This window comes from Lissotriton helveticus, chromosome 8 (assembly GCF_964261635.1).
Source record: "Lissotriton helveticus chromosome 8, aLisHel1.1, whole genome shotgun sequence".
Classification (NCBI taxonomy): Eukaryota; Metazoa; Chordata; class Amphibia; order Caudata; family Salamandridae; genus Lissotriton; species Lissotriton helveticus.
The window spans coordinates 1561206551-1561224810 of NC_136069.1; the positions used below are offsets into that span (position 1 = coordinate 1561206551).

The 18260-nt window shown below is 43.2% G+C and overlaps 1 protein-coding gene across 1 annotated transcript in view; it reads right to left on the reverse strand.

Annotated features, from left to right (window-relative positions):
* The window catches only part of P4HA3 (prolyl 4-hydroxylase subunit alpha 3), a 238783-nt gene extending 221061 nt beyond the window's left edge, over positions 1–17722 (reverse strand). Inside the window, exon 1 of the mRNA XM_078658568.1 lies at positions 17538–17722. Coding sequence (XP_078514694.1) covers positions 17538–17722 — 185 coding nt within the window. The remainder of the gene's footprint in view (positions 1–17537) is intronic.
* Between the last annotated feature and the right edge of the window lie 538 nt (positions 17723–18260).

Genomic DNA, 18260 nt, shown 5'->3' on the forward strand with positions numbered 1-18260 from the left:
ATATATGTATATATACTCAGTATAACATAAACATAGAAAATATACTCCAATGTTCTTTCAATGTAGAAAAAATACTCTCATTTTATTTCATGGGCACCTGCAGGTAAAACAATGAATTAATTATTAGACATAGATAGATATACCCAACAGTATTTTTCACAATTAGTTTAGACATTCAGATCCTTTACCTTAGGCAACCCTTTCATCCTGTTAGTTATTATATTATTAAGCCAGCAAATTCAATCTGCTACACTCCAGTGTGTTCTGATCACCCATGCTCGATTAAAATCTCCATTCCCCACCGCAAAACAATATCGCGGTGCCCAGCTCCGAAATACTACATAAGTCAGTAAGGGGACTGGAATGCAGGACAAGAAGGCCCCACCGGGAGCACACGTGGGCTCTCTACGCCGAGCCCTTGCTCCAACATACTGGCTTCCACTTCTCCAACCAATCGATATTTTCGGGGGCTCGCTGATTTGCACAATGCTATTGACAACAGGTTTGGTTTGATCGGCATGCTGCCAGAACGCTGGTGATGCACGTGAAAGCGCTAACGCTAGCGCTTTTAAAATGCCACAAAAGTCCTTCCATATTAAAGAAAGAAACTGTACTCTGGGACGCAGGAAGTTCTACATTGTTTATTGAAAACAGGCCACTCTGGACAGACGACACGTTTCGGCTGTACAACAGCCTTAATCATCTGAGGAGTGCCATTTTGTGACCCATATATATACTCAGTATCACATAAACATAGAAAAGATACTCCCATGTTCTTTTAACATAGAAAAAATACTCTCATGTTATTTAATGGCCACCTTCAGGTAAAACAATTAATTAATAATTATTGAACACTCCAGGTAGTTAGATATAACCAACAGCATTTGTCAAAATTATTTGCGACATGTAGATCGATGCTGCTCTTGTAAAATAAACGACTTAAACTTAATACATTATTATCTATTATAGGCATAAATCGTACAATGCACGCCACTCATCATTTTAAATGTCTTCTTTTCTTAAGAAAACGCAATAGGGGCCAGATGTACAACTCTTTTTTGTGGCCGCAAACGGGAGATCTTCCCATTTGCGGCCGCAAAAAAGGGTAACAGCATGTACAAATGCTATTTTACGAGTCACTCACTGACTCGCAAAATAGCATTGTTGACTCTCGCAATTAAGAAGTGGTGTCCCTTTCTAATTGCGAGTCAACATGCTATGTACTAATGTTTTGCAGCCGCAAATGCAGCCGCAAAACACTTGCAGTTTACCACCTACTTAATGTAGGTGGTAAACCACTCACAAAGGGGAAGGGGGCCCCAGGGGACCCCTTCCTCATTGTAAGTATGTGGGAAGATACTTTTTAAGAGCAGGCAGTGGTCCCAGAGACCACTGCCTTCCCTTAAAAAAATTAAACTGAAAAGTTTAATTTTTCTTTTTTAAATGCATCTCCTTTTCCTTTGAGGAAACAGGCTTAATTTTTTTTTTTTAAACTGCTTTATTATGAAAGCAGTCCCAGACATGGGGGTCGGCAGGTCACCATCCCTGGGAGGGCCGGCATTCCCAATGGGCTCGCAAATTGCGAGAGGCTCATTAATATTAATGAACCTCGCAATTTGCAACCCCATTGGGAATCACAAAACAGTGTAATAACACTGTTGTACATTTCATTTAGCACCTCGCAATTTGCGACTCGCAATGAGTCGCAAATTGCGAGGCGCTAAATTAAAGGGTCGTACATCTGGTCCTAAGAGTTCTTCTGAAGCTGCTTGCTCAAATAAAGTCAAAATTCTGACTGAAAATCTCGCAATGTGCACTTTTAAAATATAACCTCAAATGGCAAAATCAAGTTAGTACAATATAAATATCCATTAGAAAAGTTGTCATCAGTGATATCATTTGAGATGTTATCAGTGATGTCACTGACCACATCATGAGTGATGCAGTATATGAGGTCATAAACAGTGCATTGAGTGGGCGTAAGTTATAGTTAGCTCAGGTAACTATAAGTGAAAAATGTCACTGGTTTTGTGCTAGTGAAATCTGAGCCTAATTATAATGTCCTTGTTACCTTTGTTTTTTTTCAGAGAATATATACTCACACACACATGTATATACAGATATATATTTATATATATTCTCTGGAAAAACAAAGGTTACATGGACATTGTATTTAGGAATTAGCATTTAATTTAAAAAATCTTAGAAATTCACTAAAATACCAAAGGGTACAGGGACGTTATGGCTAGGTTCTAAATTTACATGCATAAATCATAGAAATGTAGCTGTTATAGTTAGAGTTATTTCACGTAAAAATAAATCATTCCCTAAGGTAAATATAACTTGCGCCCCCGCCATACAAAGTTTTTGCATCAATAATTTTATTGTAAATGTTGCAGTGATGATATTAATGATGTTATAGAAGATCAATGATGTAATATGTAGGGTAATTAGCTGTGCATGGTGAGAGTGCAAGTTATAGTTACCTTAGGGCACGAGTTATAGTTCTTGAAATAACTCTCACTGTAACAGCTGAATTTCTATGGTTTTGTGTATGAAAAGTCTGACCCTAACTATAAAATCCCTGTCACCTTTGTTTTTTTAGTGAATTTCCAAGGTTTTTTTACATGCTAATTCCTAACTATAACAAGGCTGTAACCTTTGTTTTTTTCAGTAAATTTTTGGGTCGCCAATCGCTTACTGCACACGGTCTTTGGCCATGTGCAGCAGGGGTTTGGCCGCAGGGCCTCACCCATAGTGACCAATGGGCCAGTATTTGAATATGACTCCTTAGGCTTCTGCAGTAAGATTTTTTGGGATGGTTGTAATGTTGTTTTCTGTAATATCAGGGCAGGATTGGTGGTCTTTGACTTACTCCCAAATGACATGGCTGAAGGGGTGAAATTTAAGTTATTGACTCTGGAATTTGCTATCCATTGGTTAACCTCACCATGAGTGTAAATTGTTAGAAAATGTACAATATACTTTGATCAGTTGATGCTCTCTAGTCTGACTTGACCTTGTTCACATAAGAGATACTTAGATACACAAAAACAGCCATTTCCAATAGTCCATTCACAGTTTAGAATATGTAGTTCTGTCATTTTGCATGTGCAGATCGCACATGATGATTACCTGTAGCATGAGCCAGGGCGGAGTAAAGCTGTGTGTTTCTAAAGCTGTGGCATACTACATCTATTGGGTGAAAGCGAAGTCATGTTGGTGCCTGGTCATCAGGGACAGAGCCAGGCACCGCTGTCCGTGGCTGACATTTAAAGTCACAGCAAGTCATTACCAATAACGATAAATTAATGAATTGATTATGATGCAGTTTGTGTTGAGATGTTTATAGCTTGCGATATAAAATCCATACACACAGATGAGGAAAGCACCAACACTGGGACACACACACTGTACAACAGCTGGGACATGGGCACTAGGATAGCACGATAGACACACACACACACACAATGAAACGGGAAACAACCTTTACTACGCTGTCAAAATACATTCACAACACAGCTTTTACAACGCAAGTCGTTACCACGACTTGCACTGGAGGGCGCACTAGACTAAGGGATAGTGTGATTTACTATTCCAACACCTTCCGTACTGTACGTAGGCTGGAGTTGGAATAGTAAATCATACTATTCCTAAGTCCAGCACCCTACAGCGCAAGTCGTGGTAACGACTTGTGTTGTAAAAGTTGCGTTGTGATGTACCGCGATCATTTTGATCGCGTTGTAACGTCATACATCCCAATGAAACCATCTTAACTTAGAGAGAAGGTTCCACACGCTGGGACAGAGAGTTGCATACATTAAAATAAAGTGACATCTGTGAGACTTGTTCAGAAGAATCCTTCAAATTGTGCTGCCTCCTGAATATGTGGTTCAATATCTACCTGGAGCCATATCAAGATGGCTCTGTGCAGAGCTGAACATCTGTTTTTGTTGCGTTTCAGGTGCCTAAAGTTCAAACGTATAACTCAGAATTTATTAATGCATGAATGTTAAACAGAAAAAGTCAGAAAAGTGAGCAGAGAATCCTACATCTAATGACTGCTCACTTAACATTAATTGCATTCTACTTAACACCCGTTCGTTGTCCAAACACAACTTGGAGTTGAGGAACCTCCTTCTTGACTATGATCTTGAAATCACTTTTATCACTGAAACATGGTTAAAAGAGGACTGTACCCTTCACACTGCCCTTGCAGTTTCCTCTTGTTATGATATAAAACAACTTAATTGACGCTTCCACCCTGGACGAGAGGATGCAGTAATTTTTAAGGTTCAACTCACGGTGTCTAGTTTCATCCCCAACTCTGTGAAAGACGTGGAATCTTTAGCTGTGATCCTAACTATCAATCACAAACTCTCTTTAAACCTTAAATTGATCGGCAGATCTCTCAGATGTCAAATGCTTTACAACCTCATTGTTTGAAGTTATTTCTACAATTATCTTGAATACTGACCGGCTAATAGTCATTGGAGATTTCAATCTTAATGTTAATGATACCTCTGAGAAAGCTGCCTAAGAAATTGTTCACGGGTGTGACTTTTCAGCTTAATCAATTAGTTTCTAAGCGAATGTATACAGCAGGCCACACCATTGACTGTATTTTGTCCATGAGGAGTTACTTAACATCATCTCCTTGATGGAGCTTACTTGGTCTGATCATAAAGCTACATTATCTCACAGTCTTTGACTTTCTCAGTCAAGATCCAATTCCTATCCTCAAGTCTCTCAATCATGTCGACCTTGGTCTGAACGGCTGACTATTTGCACTGTTAGTTAAATTGCACACCTTACTTTTAGCTTGAACTCTTCTCATTAATTACCAGCAGCCCAGCGTTCGGCCCCTGCGGTACCCGGAAGTTAGACGGGACCGCACTGCACTGGGGTTGACGCTCTAGTCTTCCTGCCTACCACCACTATATCTTACACGCAGGAGTGTCCACGGTCACTTGCTCTTAACAGCTCGTTATAGTAAATCTCGCGCTTTGCATTATTAATGCGGCACTGAAATTGCCTGAATTGCTGAATTAGCTAATCCTCCTTCAATCGAATTGTTTTAACTGTATCATGCTTACCTGGCTCTGTTTTTAAACGCTGACTATTTGCACTGTTTGTTAAATTGCACACTTTACTTTTAGCTTGAACTCTTTTCATTAATTACCAGTAGCCCAGCGCTCAGCCCCTGCGGTACCTGGAAGTTAGACGGGACTGCACTGCACTGGGGTTGACGCTCTAGTCTTCCTACCTACCACCACTATATCTTACATGCAGGAGCGTCAGCGCCCGGATCATGACCATCGCCAGAACCCCTGGCCAAATCGGAACCCATATATACGGTAGGGAAACACCGCTTGATTTACGAGAGAACACGTGTGTTCCTCATAACATGCTCCCTAATAAGGCTGGGACAGAGGCTCGATGTCTAAATTGCTCCTTTAGAACTAACCCTAAATCTCTCTTGGCCCCTACGTCTATATACAACTTAGGGAAAGGGCGGGATGTAAAGGAGTCTGTTACTAATAGAAACAGTGAAAATGAAAGTAGAGACAAGGACAGTGACAGGACAAACAGGTAACAGAAGGTAGCATCTATGGAGTACGCCAAATGCTTGTTGCTCAATGCCCACTCGTTAGTCAAGCACAAACAGGAGCTGGAAGATTTAATCCAACTCTCCTCATCAGACTTAATCTTTGTAACCAAAACCTGGACAGATACTACATAAGCGCCAGACTGGAACATCGCTGTACCAGCAGGGTATGCCTTTTTTTCACAGGATAGAGCGACTGGTAATGGGGAGGGTATAGCATGTATTTATTGTGATCATTTCAAAGAACAGGCAGAGACGATCTCTGCCCTGCCTGCAGAAGCATTGCACTTCCACATAAAGTTAAATAACCTCCAGACTTTTCAGGGGATACTGCTTTATTGTCCACCTGGTACCAAAGCAGCTTTTTCCCAAGCCCTCCTGATGCTTTTAGAATCATAAACTGACTCTCACCCCCTCACAATATTTGGGGACTTCAATTACCACCTACAATCCAAAAACAACACAGACACCACAAGGTTGCTAGAAAATCTTGAAGCTTTTAGCCTTAAACAACTTGTAACCGATCCCACCCATCAGGCAGGATATACGTTAGATGGGATTTTTACAAGCAATCCTGATATCACTCTAACCAGCCTGTTAGCTCGGCCATGGACAGACCACAAGGCCATATATGTTGACCTTAAAGCCAGTCAGATACATTACAAAGTACAGGTCAAATCATCCAAGATACTAACTAGGCGGTGGGACAAACTTAAGGACGGCGACTTTGAGTCGGCCCGTGATCTTTTCCCCGCTATTTCAGAAACTGACAATAACGAAGCAGTCCTGCAGTTTAATGATTGGTTACTTTTAGCGGACGATCGGGTTGCACCAAAGAAATTAGTGATGTTAAAAGAGTTAAGACATCATCACCATGGTATACCCTAGAGCTCAAAAGTTCAAAGATCAACTGAGAAGAGCTGAGTGTCTCTGGGGACAAGACTATGACAATCAAAAGAAACTTATCGATAATCATACCATCTTGCAATATAAGGAGGCAATTACTGCCACAAAACAACGTTTTTTACAACAAAAATAAAGGTGGCGGGCAACTCCACAAATGAATTGTTCAAATCTGTTAAAATGTTAGCCAACCCCCAACAAGACAATGCTTTTAAGCCTGATCAAACCCTATGTATTAAACTGGCTGAGCATTTCCAACATAAGGTGCAAGGAATCTATAATGATTTCTCAAGTGCCCCAGGGCCTCAGGATATGACAGCACCTGTGGCACGCCCCCATTGTAGGCTAACCTGCTTTCAGCCTATAAACAGTGAGGAAGTACAAAAACTTCTACTTTATATAAAATCGGGTGCACCCACTGATCCATGGCCCCCTTCCATTATGCATCAAGCCGCTCATAGGATCTGCGAAAATCTCACTCCAATCCTGAACCAAGTTTTAACTTCTGGTTGTTATCCAAAAACTTGAAAATGGCATCTATCACACATCTCCTAAAGAAACCTATGCTAGACCCTAACGACCCTAAGAACTACCGCCCCATTGCCGGCCTACCAATAGCGGCTAAAGTTCTAGAGAAACAACTGAACACAGTGCTGACTGAATACCTCGATGTAAACAACTTGCTGGACACTTCTCAACATGGCTTCCGCTCACGCCATTCCACTGAATTTGCCTTAATCCGTGCAGCTGAAGAGATCCGCAGGGTGGTGGATGAGGGAGGGAGGGCGGTCCTCATGCTCATTGATCTATCAGCCACGTGTGACACCGTAAACCACACTGTTTTGGTGCAGTGGCTGAGGAACATAGGGGTAGGGGGGCCGCCCTAGCCCTCCTGTCCTCCTACCTGGAGGCAAGAGAGCAGAGGCTGTTCTGGGATGGCATGAAATCGAGTAGTTTTCATCTCCCTTGCGGTGTCCCACAGGGGTCTACCCTCTCCCCAACCATTTATTTATTTATTTATTTATTTTAAACGTTTTATATAGGGCTGGATAGACCCAAAGGTATCAGAGCGCTTCACATGATCATGATAGAATAAGGCCACAAATAGTAAAAAAGCATAATAACAAAGTACAAAACAACCATATTACAAAATCAAGGAGGAATGTAGCAAGAGACAGAGCAGTATAATACTGGTAATATAGGTAAATTGGATTACAGTAAGAAGGCCACTATATTACAGGGACAGATATGGTATAGTGAGATGGGATCAGGAGTCAGGCACAAGATTGCGATCCCCAGTAGTAGTTAAGGAGGTGGGTTTTGAGGCCTTTTTTGAAGCAGGCGTACGAGGGGTTACAGCGAAGGTTTATTCGGAGGGAGTTCCAGATAGTAGGGGCATTTCCAGTGAAGGAGCGAGATTGTGTTGCTTTCTTTTTGTGCAGAGGAGGGTTTAGGAGGAGGGCGTTGGAGCTTCTCAGAGGACGAGTGGTACCAGCGATAAGGAGTTTCTTGGATAGGTACTGCGGAGAGTTTTGGTGGAGAGCTTTATGGGTAATGCAGACCATTTTGTAAGTTGATCTCCCTTCAATTGGGAGCCATTTAAGCGATTTGAGAGCTGGGGAGATATGGTCAAAGCGTTTGGAGTCTGTGATGAGCCTGGCTGCAAAGTTGAGCACAGCTTTAATAGGGGCAAGGTGGACCTTGGGGATTCCGTTGAGGATGGCGTTGCCACAGTCAATACGTGAGAGAACCAGTGATTGAACTGCAAGTTAAACTTGTCATCTCTGACACAAATCAGCTAGATATCACAGCAGTCAGGTTTCATGCCTGTCTCACCGAGATTATGACTTGGATGAGTCAGAGTTATCTGAAAATAAACACACATAAGACAGAGGTGAAGGAGTTTGGGCCGGGCCAGCCCCTGTGGAACCGGTCCTGGTGGCCAACCGAAGCCGGAGAATGTCCCCGCCCAGTTGACAAGGTCAGGAACTTAGGGATCATCTTTGATGATAAATTGAATTTTGGTTCCCAGGTAAATAGCCTTACCTCATCCTGTTTTTTTCTCTTAAAAATCTTAAGAAAATGTTTTCCATTCATCTCTCAAGAGCTACAAAAGACAGTGAATATCACTCTTATTTTATCCAAATTGGATTACTGTAACGCTCTATTCTTGGGAACTGATAAATTCCAACTGCAAAAATTGCAATCCCTTCAAAACGCCGCAGCGAGACTTCTACTAGGCATTCCCAGAGGACAGTCAACTTCGGCCGGAATCAAATCACTTCATTGGCTGCCCATTAAACAGCGCATAGAGTTCAAATCCTTAAACCTTGTGCATAAGGCAATTTATGGTGGCGGTGCTGAGGACCTTCAAAAACTATTTACACCATATGTCCCTTCACGTGCTCTTAGATCGGCTGTCTAGGTCTCATTAAAACTACAAAGACAAGACGGGCAAGATGGGGGGCCGAGCAATAATACACTGTGCGGCCAAGCTTTGGAACAAATTGCCACTTTCTATGAAGCTTCAACCCAACTTTCAGGTTTTTGGAAAGAGTCTGAAAACCTGGCTGTTCACAGCCGCATAGGCTCTCAATCACAATGTTCTTCCTGCCCTCACGCACCAGCGCCAAGACACCTTGGCATTCGATTGCTACACACGCATATAAACATAAACATAAACTCAATGGGCCAAATTTATCTGACTTGCGTCGCCCATGCACCACCTAGCGAGGTGCAAGAGCAAGGCAACTCAAGTTAGATTCATCAAGCCACACAAGGCCACCTTGTGTAGCCCTGAGTGGCTTGATAGATTTAGAGTAACGCAACACCGCGCAAATCGCTGCATTGCATTACTCTGCCATAAGGAGGAGTTCTATGGGTGGAGTGTGGGCGTTCCCCACGCACCACCCATGGATTTTAGTGCATTCCAGATTAGCCATTAATGGTTGATGGTCAAATACATCAAAATGCTAAGTGTTCTGTGGGAAGGTGTAACAAGGATAAATATCTTTATTTCTCCTTGTTTTCCCCTCTTTCTATGTATACAGCATTCTGCATTCTGCAGCACACATTAAAAGAGGAAATGCCTCAAGGAATTGTTTTTGTACGGGAAGGTGTCTCTTCCTGCTCAAAAACAATCTTGCTTACAATGCAGGAACCCTTGCACCATGGTTCAAGATAGCCTGCATTGGCGCCAGGCAGCACATTGTGCGCCTGCACAGGGAAAAGACAGGAATGCACTGTATAACCCCTTCACGGCGGGGCTAATACCCCCGCGGCGCCGGGGGGAGGTGGGCCGCACGCGGCACCGCGGTGCTTGTGACGAGCTCGGCTCGTCATGCTGCATGGTGGCGCTGTGCACATGACGAGCTGAGCTCGTCACGACTCCGCCCACTTAATGGAACGCCCCGCACAGGAGGGGAATAATCCCCGCGTGGGCGTTGCGCAGCGGTTATGAAGAGCTCAGCTCATCATGAGCATAGCGCCACTGTGCCTCATGACGAGCTGAGCTTGTCATGAGCACCGGAAGTGATAATGTTAAATATGGCATATTCCTACCCTTTCCCTATCATGCAGCACAGCGGAGCACAGCAAGGTGGTTTGCTGTGCTGCACTGCATGATTTTTTTTATAATTACGCCCCAATATATCCAAACTTGCCTCAACGCTCAAATGCACAGTTCCTATTTCTCCCTAGAATATATACTCTCTCTCTGACCACTACAACACTTGAGTCAGAAAAATCATTTGTTCTATCATTCCTTGTAAAATTAGAACCTCTTTCAGAACACATTCCTCTGCCCCTTGGTATTTATAAGAACTCTCTGCGGCCAAGAGAGGCTGCAAGAAAGTACCTGCTGACTGGAAAGAAGGGCTTATCACCCCCCTTCTAAAAAAACCTTCGCTCGACACCTCGGTTCTGTCTAAGTAGCAGACTGACTGCTAAACTTTCTGTAAACTGGGTAATCCAACATCTGTCTAAGTATATTAATGCACATGACCTGCTAAATAGCCTTCGGTCTGGCTTCCACCCTAATTTCAGTTCTGAGACTGCACTGATTGAAGAAACCAATGACATCAAGTTAAACTTAGACTCCTGTGGATTGAGTACTTTCATTCTGTTAGATCTTTCTGCAGCATTTCATATCATATTAAACAAAAATGACACTTTTGGTATCAACTGGCTCTGGTACTTTCTATAAGGATGCCTTCAAGCTGTGTCACTGGCTCATTTCCATTTTGCTTTTAAACCCATCCCCTGTGGAGTCCCTCAGGGCTCCATGTTGAGCCCCACACTTTTTAACATCTATGTGACTTCAGCCTTGGCTACCCTTATCTTTTGTTATTGCCTACGCTTTTACGTGCATGCCGACGACACTCAACAGATTGCTCCACCTTGACAGAGATTCCAATCTTCTGAAAACAATTCAATGAACATCTTTGCATGGTTGCCAACTGGATGTCTTTGACGTCTCTTAGTTGAAATGTGGACAATATGGAGGTTCTTGTATTCGTGCATCTCCTCCATTTGGTCCTTTAGTTGGTGACCTGAGGTCCTTTGTACTGCTCCAATTCCCTCTTCCACCTCTTGGAACCACCTTGAGGTAACATTTGACAATAAGCTTCCTTTTAAGGCTTATATTAATAAACTCTCCTTAACTTGCTTCTTCGTGTTAAATATTATCAGGAAATTGCCCTCACTGCTCCCCAGCTCTTCTTGGAAAGCTATGGTTCAAGCACTGATCATCTCTAAGTTGGATTTTTGCTCTATTTCACTCCCAAGGCTGCCCAGATATCTTCATTACAAGTTGCAGCTGATTTAAATGTGGCACCCCTCCCCTGCTCCAGTTATCAGCTTCTTCTCAACATTCTCAAATTCAAGAAAGCTCACATTTACGGCCACTCTTTCTCTGTGGTCACCTTGCAATCATGGAATGCTCTTCTGCAGGCCATCTGTGCAGAAAAGCTCCCTTATTCCACAAACCAGTCAAAACTCATGTATTCTCCTCATAATTCTGCTGTAGCTCAGTTCTTCAGTGCCAGGACATCCCGTCTTGGGGTATTTGTGTGCTTTATAAATCAAAATCAAATTAAATCCTCAGATTGTATGCTTTATCAAAGAGCTGTCTCCCACTATACTCTTACTACCTTGATTGGAAAATATGCCATGACTTAAAACATTCACTTGTTTCTTCTCCTTAATTTCATTTGAATGACTCTCTCCTTCCTTTCATCTTTTTTGTGCCTCTTGTTTCTGAGTATATCCTACTCTAAGTCAAATGCCTGTTTACCTTATTCTTTATTTTGCATTTCTGCAAATTGTCAGCACCTAATTTCATAGATCACAACATCTCCTTCTTTGAGACCATTTCCCAGCAACCTAACAATATCTAATATTATCCAGTCTGTCTCCCCTGACCACCAATTTTATGAACTTACATAGCCCCTACTAATGATCACACCTAAGTCGGATTTATTTAATCTACCACAACAAAACTGACTGTATGGAATGGTTTCCTTGAGATCACACAAGTGATCCCAATAGTCAACAATACCCAATAACCCCCGGATCAATCACAAACTTTTGGTTCCGAGTAGTATCTTACTCATTGTATAAATGCTTCAACTCTTCGTCAGGGATACTAAGAGCTATATAAAGGCAAATACAATTCCAATAGGTGTCTATAATTGCTGGCAGAAAACTTCTAAGCCTCACTTTCTGCTTCTTTTAGATTGTACTCTTTCTTTCTTGTACATTGTTTATTACTGGTAAAAGATGTTAGATTAATACCTCTGTGGGCCACGTCCCAGAAACTTTGCAGTGGAAATGATCTATTTACTCATGCCGTCTGAACACCGGGATCTGCTACTAAGACAATCTTATTGTATAAGGAAGCCTCGCCCACGTATTGTAGCATGCTTTGTCATTGGCCACTTCATCCCACCTTGGTAAGATGATACTACCATGATGGACTCAACCTCATTTGAGAGGGAGTTAGTGATAAAGCTATTTACTGGATAAAGATGGGATCCAGATAATTCCAAAAATCAATTGGGGTACACCTAAAGGGAATCTATTTGTTAGTAGATATCTCAGGTATGGTTAAAAACAATAGGTAGACTGATAATGGGTAAACAGTACATTTCCAACATGTTTCTACCCACACCAGTGCCTGAAAGCAGAGATGGGGCATTCATCAGGACTTTTAGAGGATCCCTTACTACAAACTATTGTGTTCATTCCTACATGGAAAAAGGCTATTCTTACCTCCACTGGTCTTCACTTTAGGGACCCTGGTATGGGTTCATTCTAGCTTAATGGTCTGGCTGGAAAAGGACAACTCCTGAAGTCACACATTAGTTATGGTGTTTGCCGATAATGATGCCTATATCCTTCTCCATCGCCAGCCAGAAACTTTGCATTGGTGCAAAAAATGGCAATTAATTTGCACCATTTGTGCTGTTGGACTAATACGGAAAGGGAACAAACAGTATTTGCACTAGAGCAGGTTGATTTAATGCCATATATTTTAAATAAATGTGTGTATGGAATAATGTTGCTAAAGATGTAAATGGCATCTTTCTTCATTTCTACCTTTCTTCCTGCAGCCCAGGTGATTCTCAGTCATGTACTGTGCCTGAGAACCTACTTTAAGAGGCAGGTTGTCAGGGCCACCGAGATTGTGCGCTTCTGCAGCGTTTTTCACAGAATTATGGATTTTCCGCATGTGCCACATAATCCATGATCTGCTACATAATCTACGGATTTTAATAAAAATAAAAATGTTTCCAGCTGAAATGAATCAACATGTGTTTGCGCTCAGTGGGAGGAACTTGCCAAAGATTAGCTGGTCTTCTTTCAGTTGAATATGTCTGTATTTGTTTGTAAAGCTGGCACTAATGTGTGGTGAAATATTTGTCCTGGCAACATTACCATTCTAAAAAATATAAAATAATGAAGTATTGCTATCAAACAATGTGCTGCATTGTGCCGCATAATTTGGCTTTTCTTGCCACATAATTGAGTCAACTCTACCGCATAATTTATTCCAGAGGGCCTTCAGGTTACGTAAATGTAAGGTTATCCATACATTACAGTCTCTGGCAGTAGACCGGACAGCGATCACTAAGGGTAGTGTGATCTCATGATCTCACATGCCTCTTGGACAATCAGCCAATAGGAGGAGGTAAGACCCAGGGGGCAGGGTGGAGCTACAGTCACAACTCATGGCTACACTTACTCATCCTTAACACACTAGAGCTTTTGGCAGGAGGTCCCTGACCTTACCTATCACCCACATACTCTTTACCTATAGCTCACTAATTATCGAACTTTTTCTCACCCTCTCTTTTTCTTTATTGCTCTCTGCCTCACTGTGTGTTGGTTTCTTTTTCTATTGTTTTTTCTCTCTGTCCTTTTTCCTATCGGCCTCTCTTGCTGTCTCTCAAAAAAGAACCTATTATTCTCTTTCGCTCTTTCTCTGTCTCGAGTCCTAGCCTCTCTCACCTTCTCTCATCTGTATTCCGGTCTCTAACCCTTGATTGCTGTCCTTGTTTCTGTCGGGAAACCACCTTTACAACGCAACTTTTACAACGCACTACCATTACAACACAACTTTTACAACACAACATCCATTACAAGGAATGCTATTACAACACAACCATTACTACGCATGACACTACACCGCATACCACTACAACGCGTGTCATTACAACGCTGTCATTACAACGCATACCATTACAACGCATAACATTACCATCCAACACTTACCCTACTGTTGCACCCCCTGGAGTTAGAATAGTAATTTTTACCCCTACACTATCCAACACTTACCCTACTGTTGCACCCCCTGGAGTTAGAATAGTAATTTTTACCCCTACACTATCCAACACTTACCCTACTGCTGCACCCCCTGGAGTTAGAATAGTCATTTTTACCCCTACACTATCCAACACTTACCCTACTGTTGCACCCCCCAGGAGTTAGAATAGTACATTTTACCACTACACTATCCAATACTTACCAAACATGCAATGAAATGCTATGCGTTGTAATGGTATGCGTTGTAAAGGTATTATGCGTTGTAATGGAATGCGTTGTAAATGTAGTTTTTAAAATTGCGTTGTAATGGCATGCGTTGTAATGGAATGCGTTGTAATGGATGTTGCATTGTAAAAAATGCGTTGTAAAGGTATGCGTTGTAAAAGTGTGCGTTGTAACGCCATACATCCTGTCTGTCTCTTTCCTCCCCGTCTCTCCCGAGAACGAAACACACCTCATATTTAGCCTCATAGTTTGCGACATGTACAGGTCCTCATTTAGAGATTGCTGGATCTATAAAAGAAAGTGTTGGTAAATGTGCTGTAATCGAATAATTACACTTTTAAAGCAATTTAGCATTTAAAAGTGATGTGGTGTCACCGCATTTTGAATGTGGTAAATGCTACATTCCAATATGGGATGGCAGTGCCGTGTGCCCATGAGCAGCAGCACAAATGGTGCAGACTCTGCGCTTACAAATGCTGTACCAGTTGCCCGCAAATGATTCCCCATTAAAAGGTACATTTTGGTGATTTAGCAAGAATCGCTATATGAGACTATTGACATCATCTCCACCCTCCCCATCTCCTGGTGGGGCTCCGCCCTAAAAGTACAGATAGAAAAGATGCCTCCTGTTATCCCATTTCCAAGATATCAGACCCCTCTCTGCCGTTTAGATTTTTTTTGTATAATCCTGTAGCTGGATTAGCTTGTTTCTAGATCCCCCCACTTGTGTAGAAGCAAGAAAGCCAGGGCTCAGGGTGATAACATGGTTTGCCCAGGATCAAACAGTTTGTGTGGAAGACGGAAATGTGCTACCTGAAGCTGATTACTAAGCCATCTTCTCTATCCTGGTTCTGCCCACAAGTGAGCTAGGAACACAGACCTTCGCCCTTTGACCCCATGTGACCTCCGCCTCAAGTTACCTAATCAGCCAGATGGCAACTATTTGATTGTCTTTTCAGACGCCCTGGGAGCCTGTGACCTGCAAATCATTCCTCAACTTGCACCACCTCTGCAATTGGCCGCTCTTCTTGGATATTGCAAAAATAAATCAAGCGACATTTTGTCAATAAGCATTGTCAAAGCTAATTGGACTCCCCCCCAGTTATTGGCGTTATCGATGTTTTTTAACCAAGTTATATGTGCGGCATGGCTGAAAGTAAAAAAAGATATATATATCCCGATGACATTGCCAAAGCTGCCACGTCATAGCGTTAAAATATTTGGCGGGAGAGTGGCAGAGCAGAAAACAACGGAGGGAGTGCAGTTGGGGGGGGGGTGAGAGGTTGCGACACGGACAAAGGGAAAGTGAGTGCGGCAAAAAAGAATAACAGCGGCAGGGCAGGTGGGGGCAACGCGGACAAAAGAGGGAGGGGGAGTGGGGGCCGCCCAGGCAGTGGGGGGGGGGGCCGGCGGGTGGGGACAACATGAGCAATGGAGGCCCTAAACTCGTACTATGAGAGTAGTCTGGAGGGCGGGGCAAGTAGAGGGTTGAAGGGGGGGGGGAATGGGGCACACAGACAAGGGAGGGTGGGAGGGAGGTGCTGTGGTCCAGTTCTCATGCTATCTTCTCATTGGTGGGTCTGCCCATGCAGAGGAGCCTTTCCCTCATTCAGTGGAGGGCGTGTTCCAAGCACTGGGTGATATTGGTGGGGGGGAGGGGGGAGTGATTGCTGTAGGACCGGAAATTAATCCGTTGCTTGCATGCATTTCTATACATAAATCATACTGATTACAGCTACTATAAGTAGTTCCTAGATCAGCTATCTGGAACTGAACCAGCTTACTTTAACTTTGCACCAGGGCAGTGCACTTTCGTATTATTTGCACTAAGCGACTTGTCCAAAAACACAATTTCCAATGATTTACGGTGTGGAAATTAGTTTTTTGCACCAGTCGTCATAGCAAATATTATTTTATTAGTAATTGGTCAGGAAAAATATCATGTTTGTACCGGTCAGTGGGCAGGTGCAAATATTTTTTACTCTGGCCTGTTGATGTGGTGAGTGTTAGAGCAAAACTTCACCGTGAGTGTGCAAAGTTCAGGACTTTGGTGTCAGATGTCCAGTAAAACCTGTGTTTGTCAACTTGCAGATCAAATGATGTCGTGTGTACACATGTAGAAAAGCAAGTAAGGGGCAGTTACTCACTCTCAGAATGGGGATGAAAACTGCACCCTCACATCCGCGCCCGCAAGAGAAGTACTGAAAATAACATGTGAGAAAATTGTCATTTTCACTTTTGAGGTTGGTATTTTCACTCAAAACTCTATTAAACTTGAAAAAGAAATCTGCAGAGGCACAGGTAAATGTGACACTCGCATTATCGATCTCTTAAGGATGAAAGGCTGAGTCGACTTGAAAGGATTACACACATGTCCGCAACAGGAGCATCAGTCTTTTTTTAAATGTATTTACTATTTATATTCACTTTATAAACCCCGTGTATGCGAGCCACATAATTTACCACGTTCACCATGCACCATTAAAACAAAACAAAACAAAAAGGAGGAAAGACATCAAAGCTCTAGTCAAATACAACAAATAAGGTTTAAAAACAGAACTGCAGTTGCACAAACATTCAGTGACTGATTGGTTTATCTGACTCCTGTTACACCCTCGGCTTCTCTGTTCACACAATAAGCACATATATCAACAAATGGGCACAACCCTTCTGATCTTCCAGATTTGCTATAATCACCTTTATTTCCAGACACTCAGGTTCATCTTCTATTATCAATCAATAATTTGTTGTCTGCCCTCAACTAACATGAGTTCAAAACAGTGACTTGTTCCTTCCCCCTCTCCTCCTGACACCTACTTTAAAAAACAAAACTAATTATGATAGCAAATGCCAGCTACTTCCATCAGTCCACTGAGCTCTTGTTCCACTGTAATAACACCCACCTCCCCTCCCCAGGCCTAGGGCGCCCCCAGGCAGCTGGCATTACCCACACACGTGGGGTCGCTGGTTCCATTACCTCTTCAGGTCGTTGATTCTGGAGGTCTCGTCTCGGATGTAGGTCTGCAGATGCCGCAGGAGTGTGGCCTCCGTCGCCAGGGCCTGCTGCACGTTCACCATGGAGGTGTACATCTCACCCCAGACCCCCGCCAGGCCCCCCAAGCACAGAAGGCACCAGCGGAGGGCCCTCAGTGGTGGCAGCATCTCAGCAGCAGCCTCCCAATGCCAGTAGCCCAACCAGCAAGGGGTTGCAGCAGCACTACAGCTCCACAGAAGAAGCGGCACCAGCAACACAACCAGCAGGGACACCGCCACAAGTAGCAGCACAGCTGCAGCTCCACCAGAGGCAGCAGCACCAGCAACACAATCAGCAGGGATACCACCACAAGCAGCAGCACCAGCAACACAACCCGCAAGAACACCACCACAAGCAGCAGCACCAGCAACACAACCAGCAAGGACACCACCACAAGCAGCAGCACAACTGCAGCTCCACCACAAGCAGCAGCACCCACAGCAGGAGAACCTCCACTACCAACAGCAGAAACAGTCCCAGCAGCACAATCAGTAAAACAACCACTATCAGCAGCACAACCAGCAAAGGGTTGCTGCAGCACTACAACTCCACCAGAGTCAGCAGCACCATCCCCAACAACACAACCAGCAGGGACACCACCACAAGCAGCAGCAAAGCAGGAGAACCTCCACTACTAACAGCAGAAACAGTCCCAGCAGCACAACC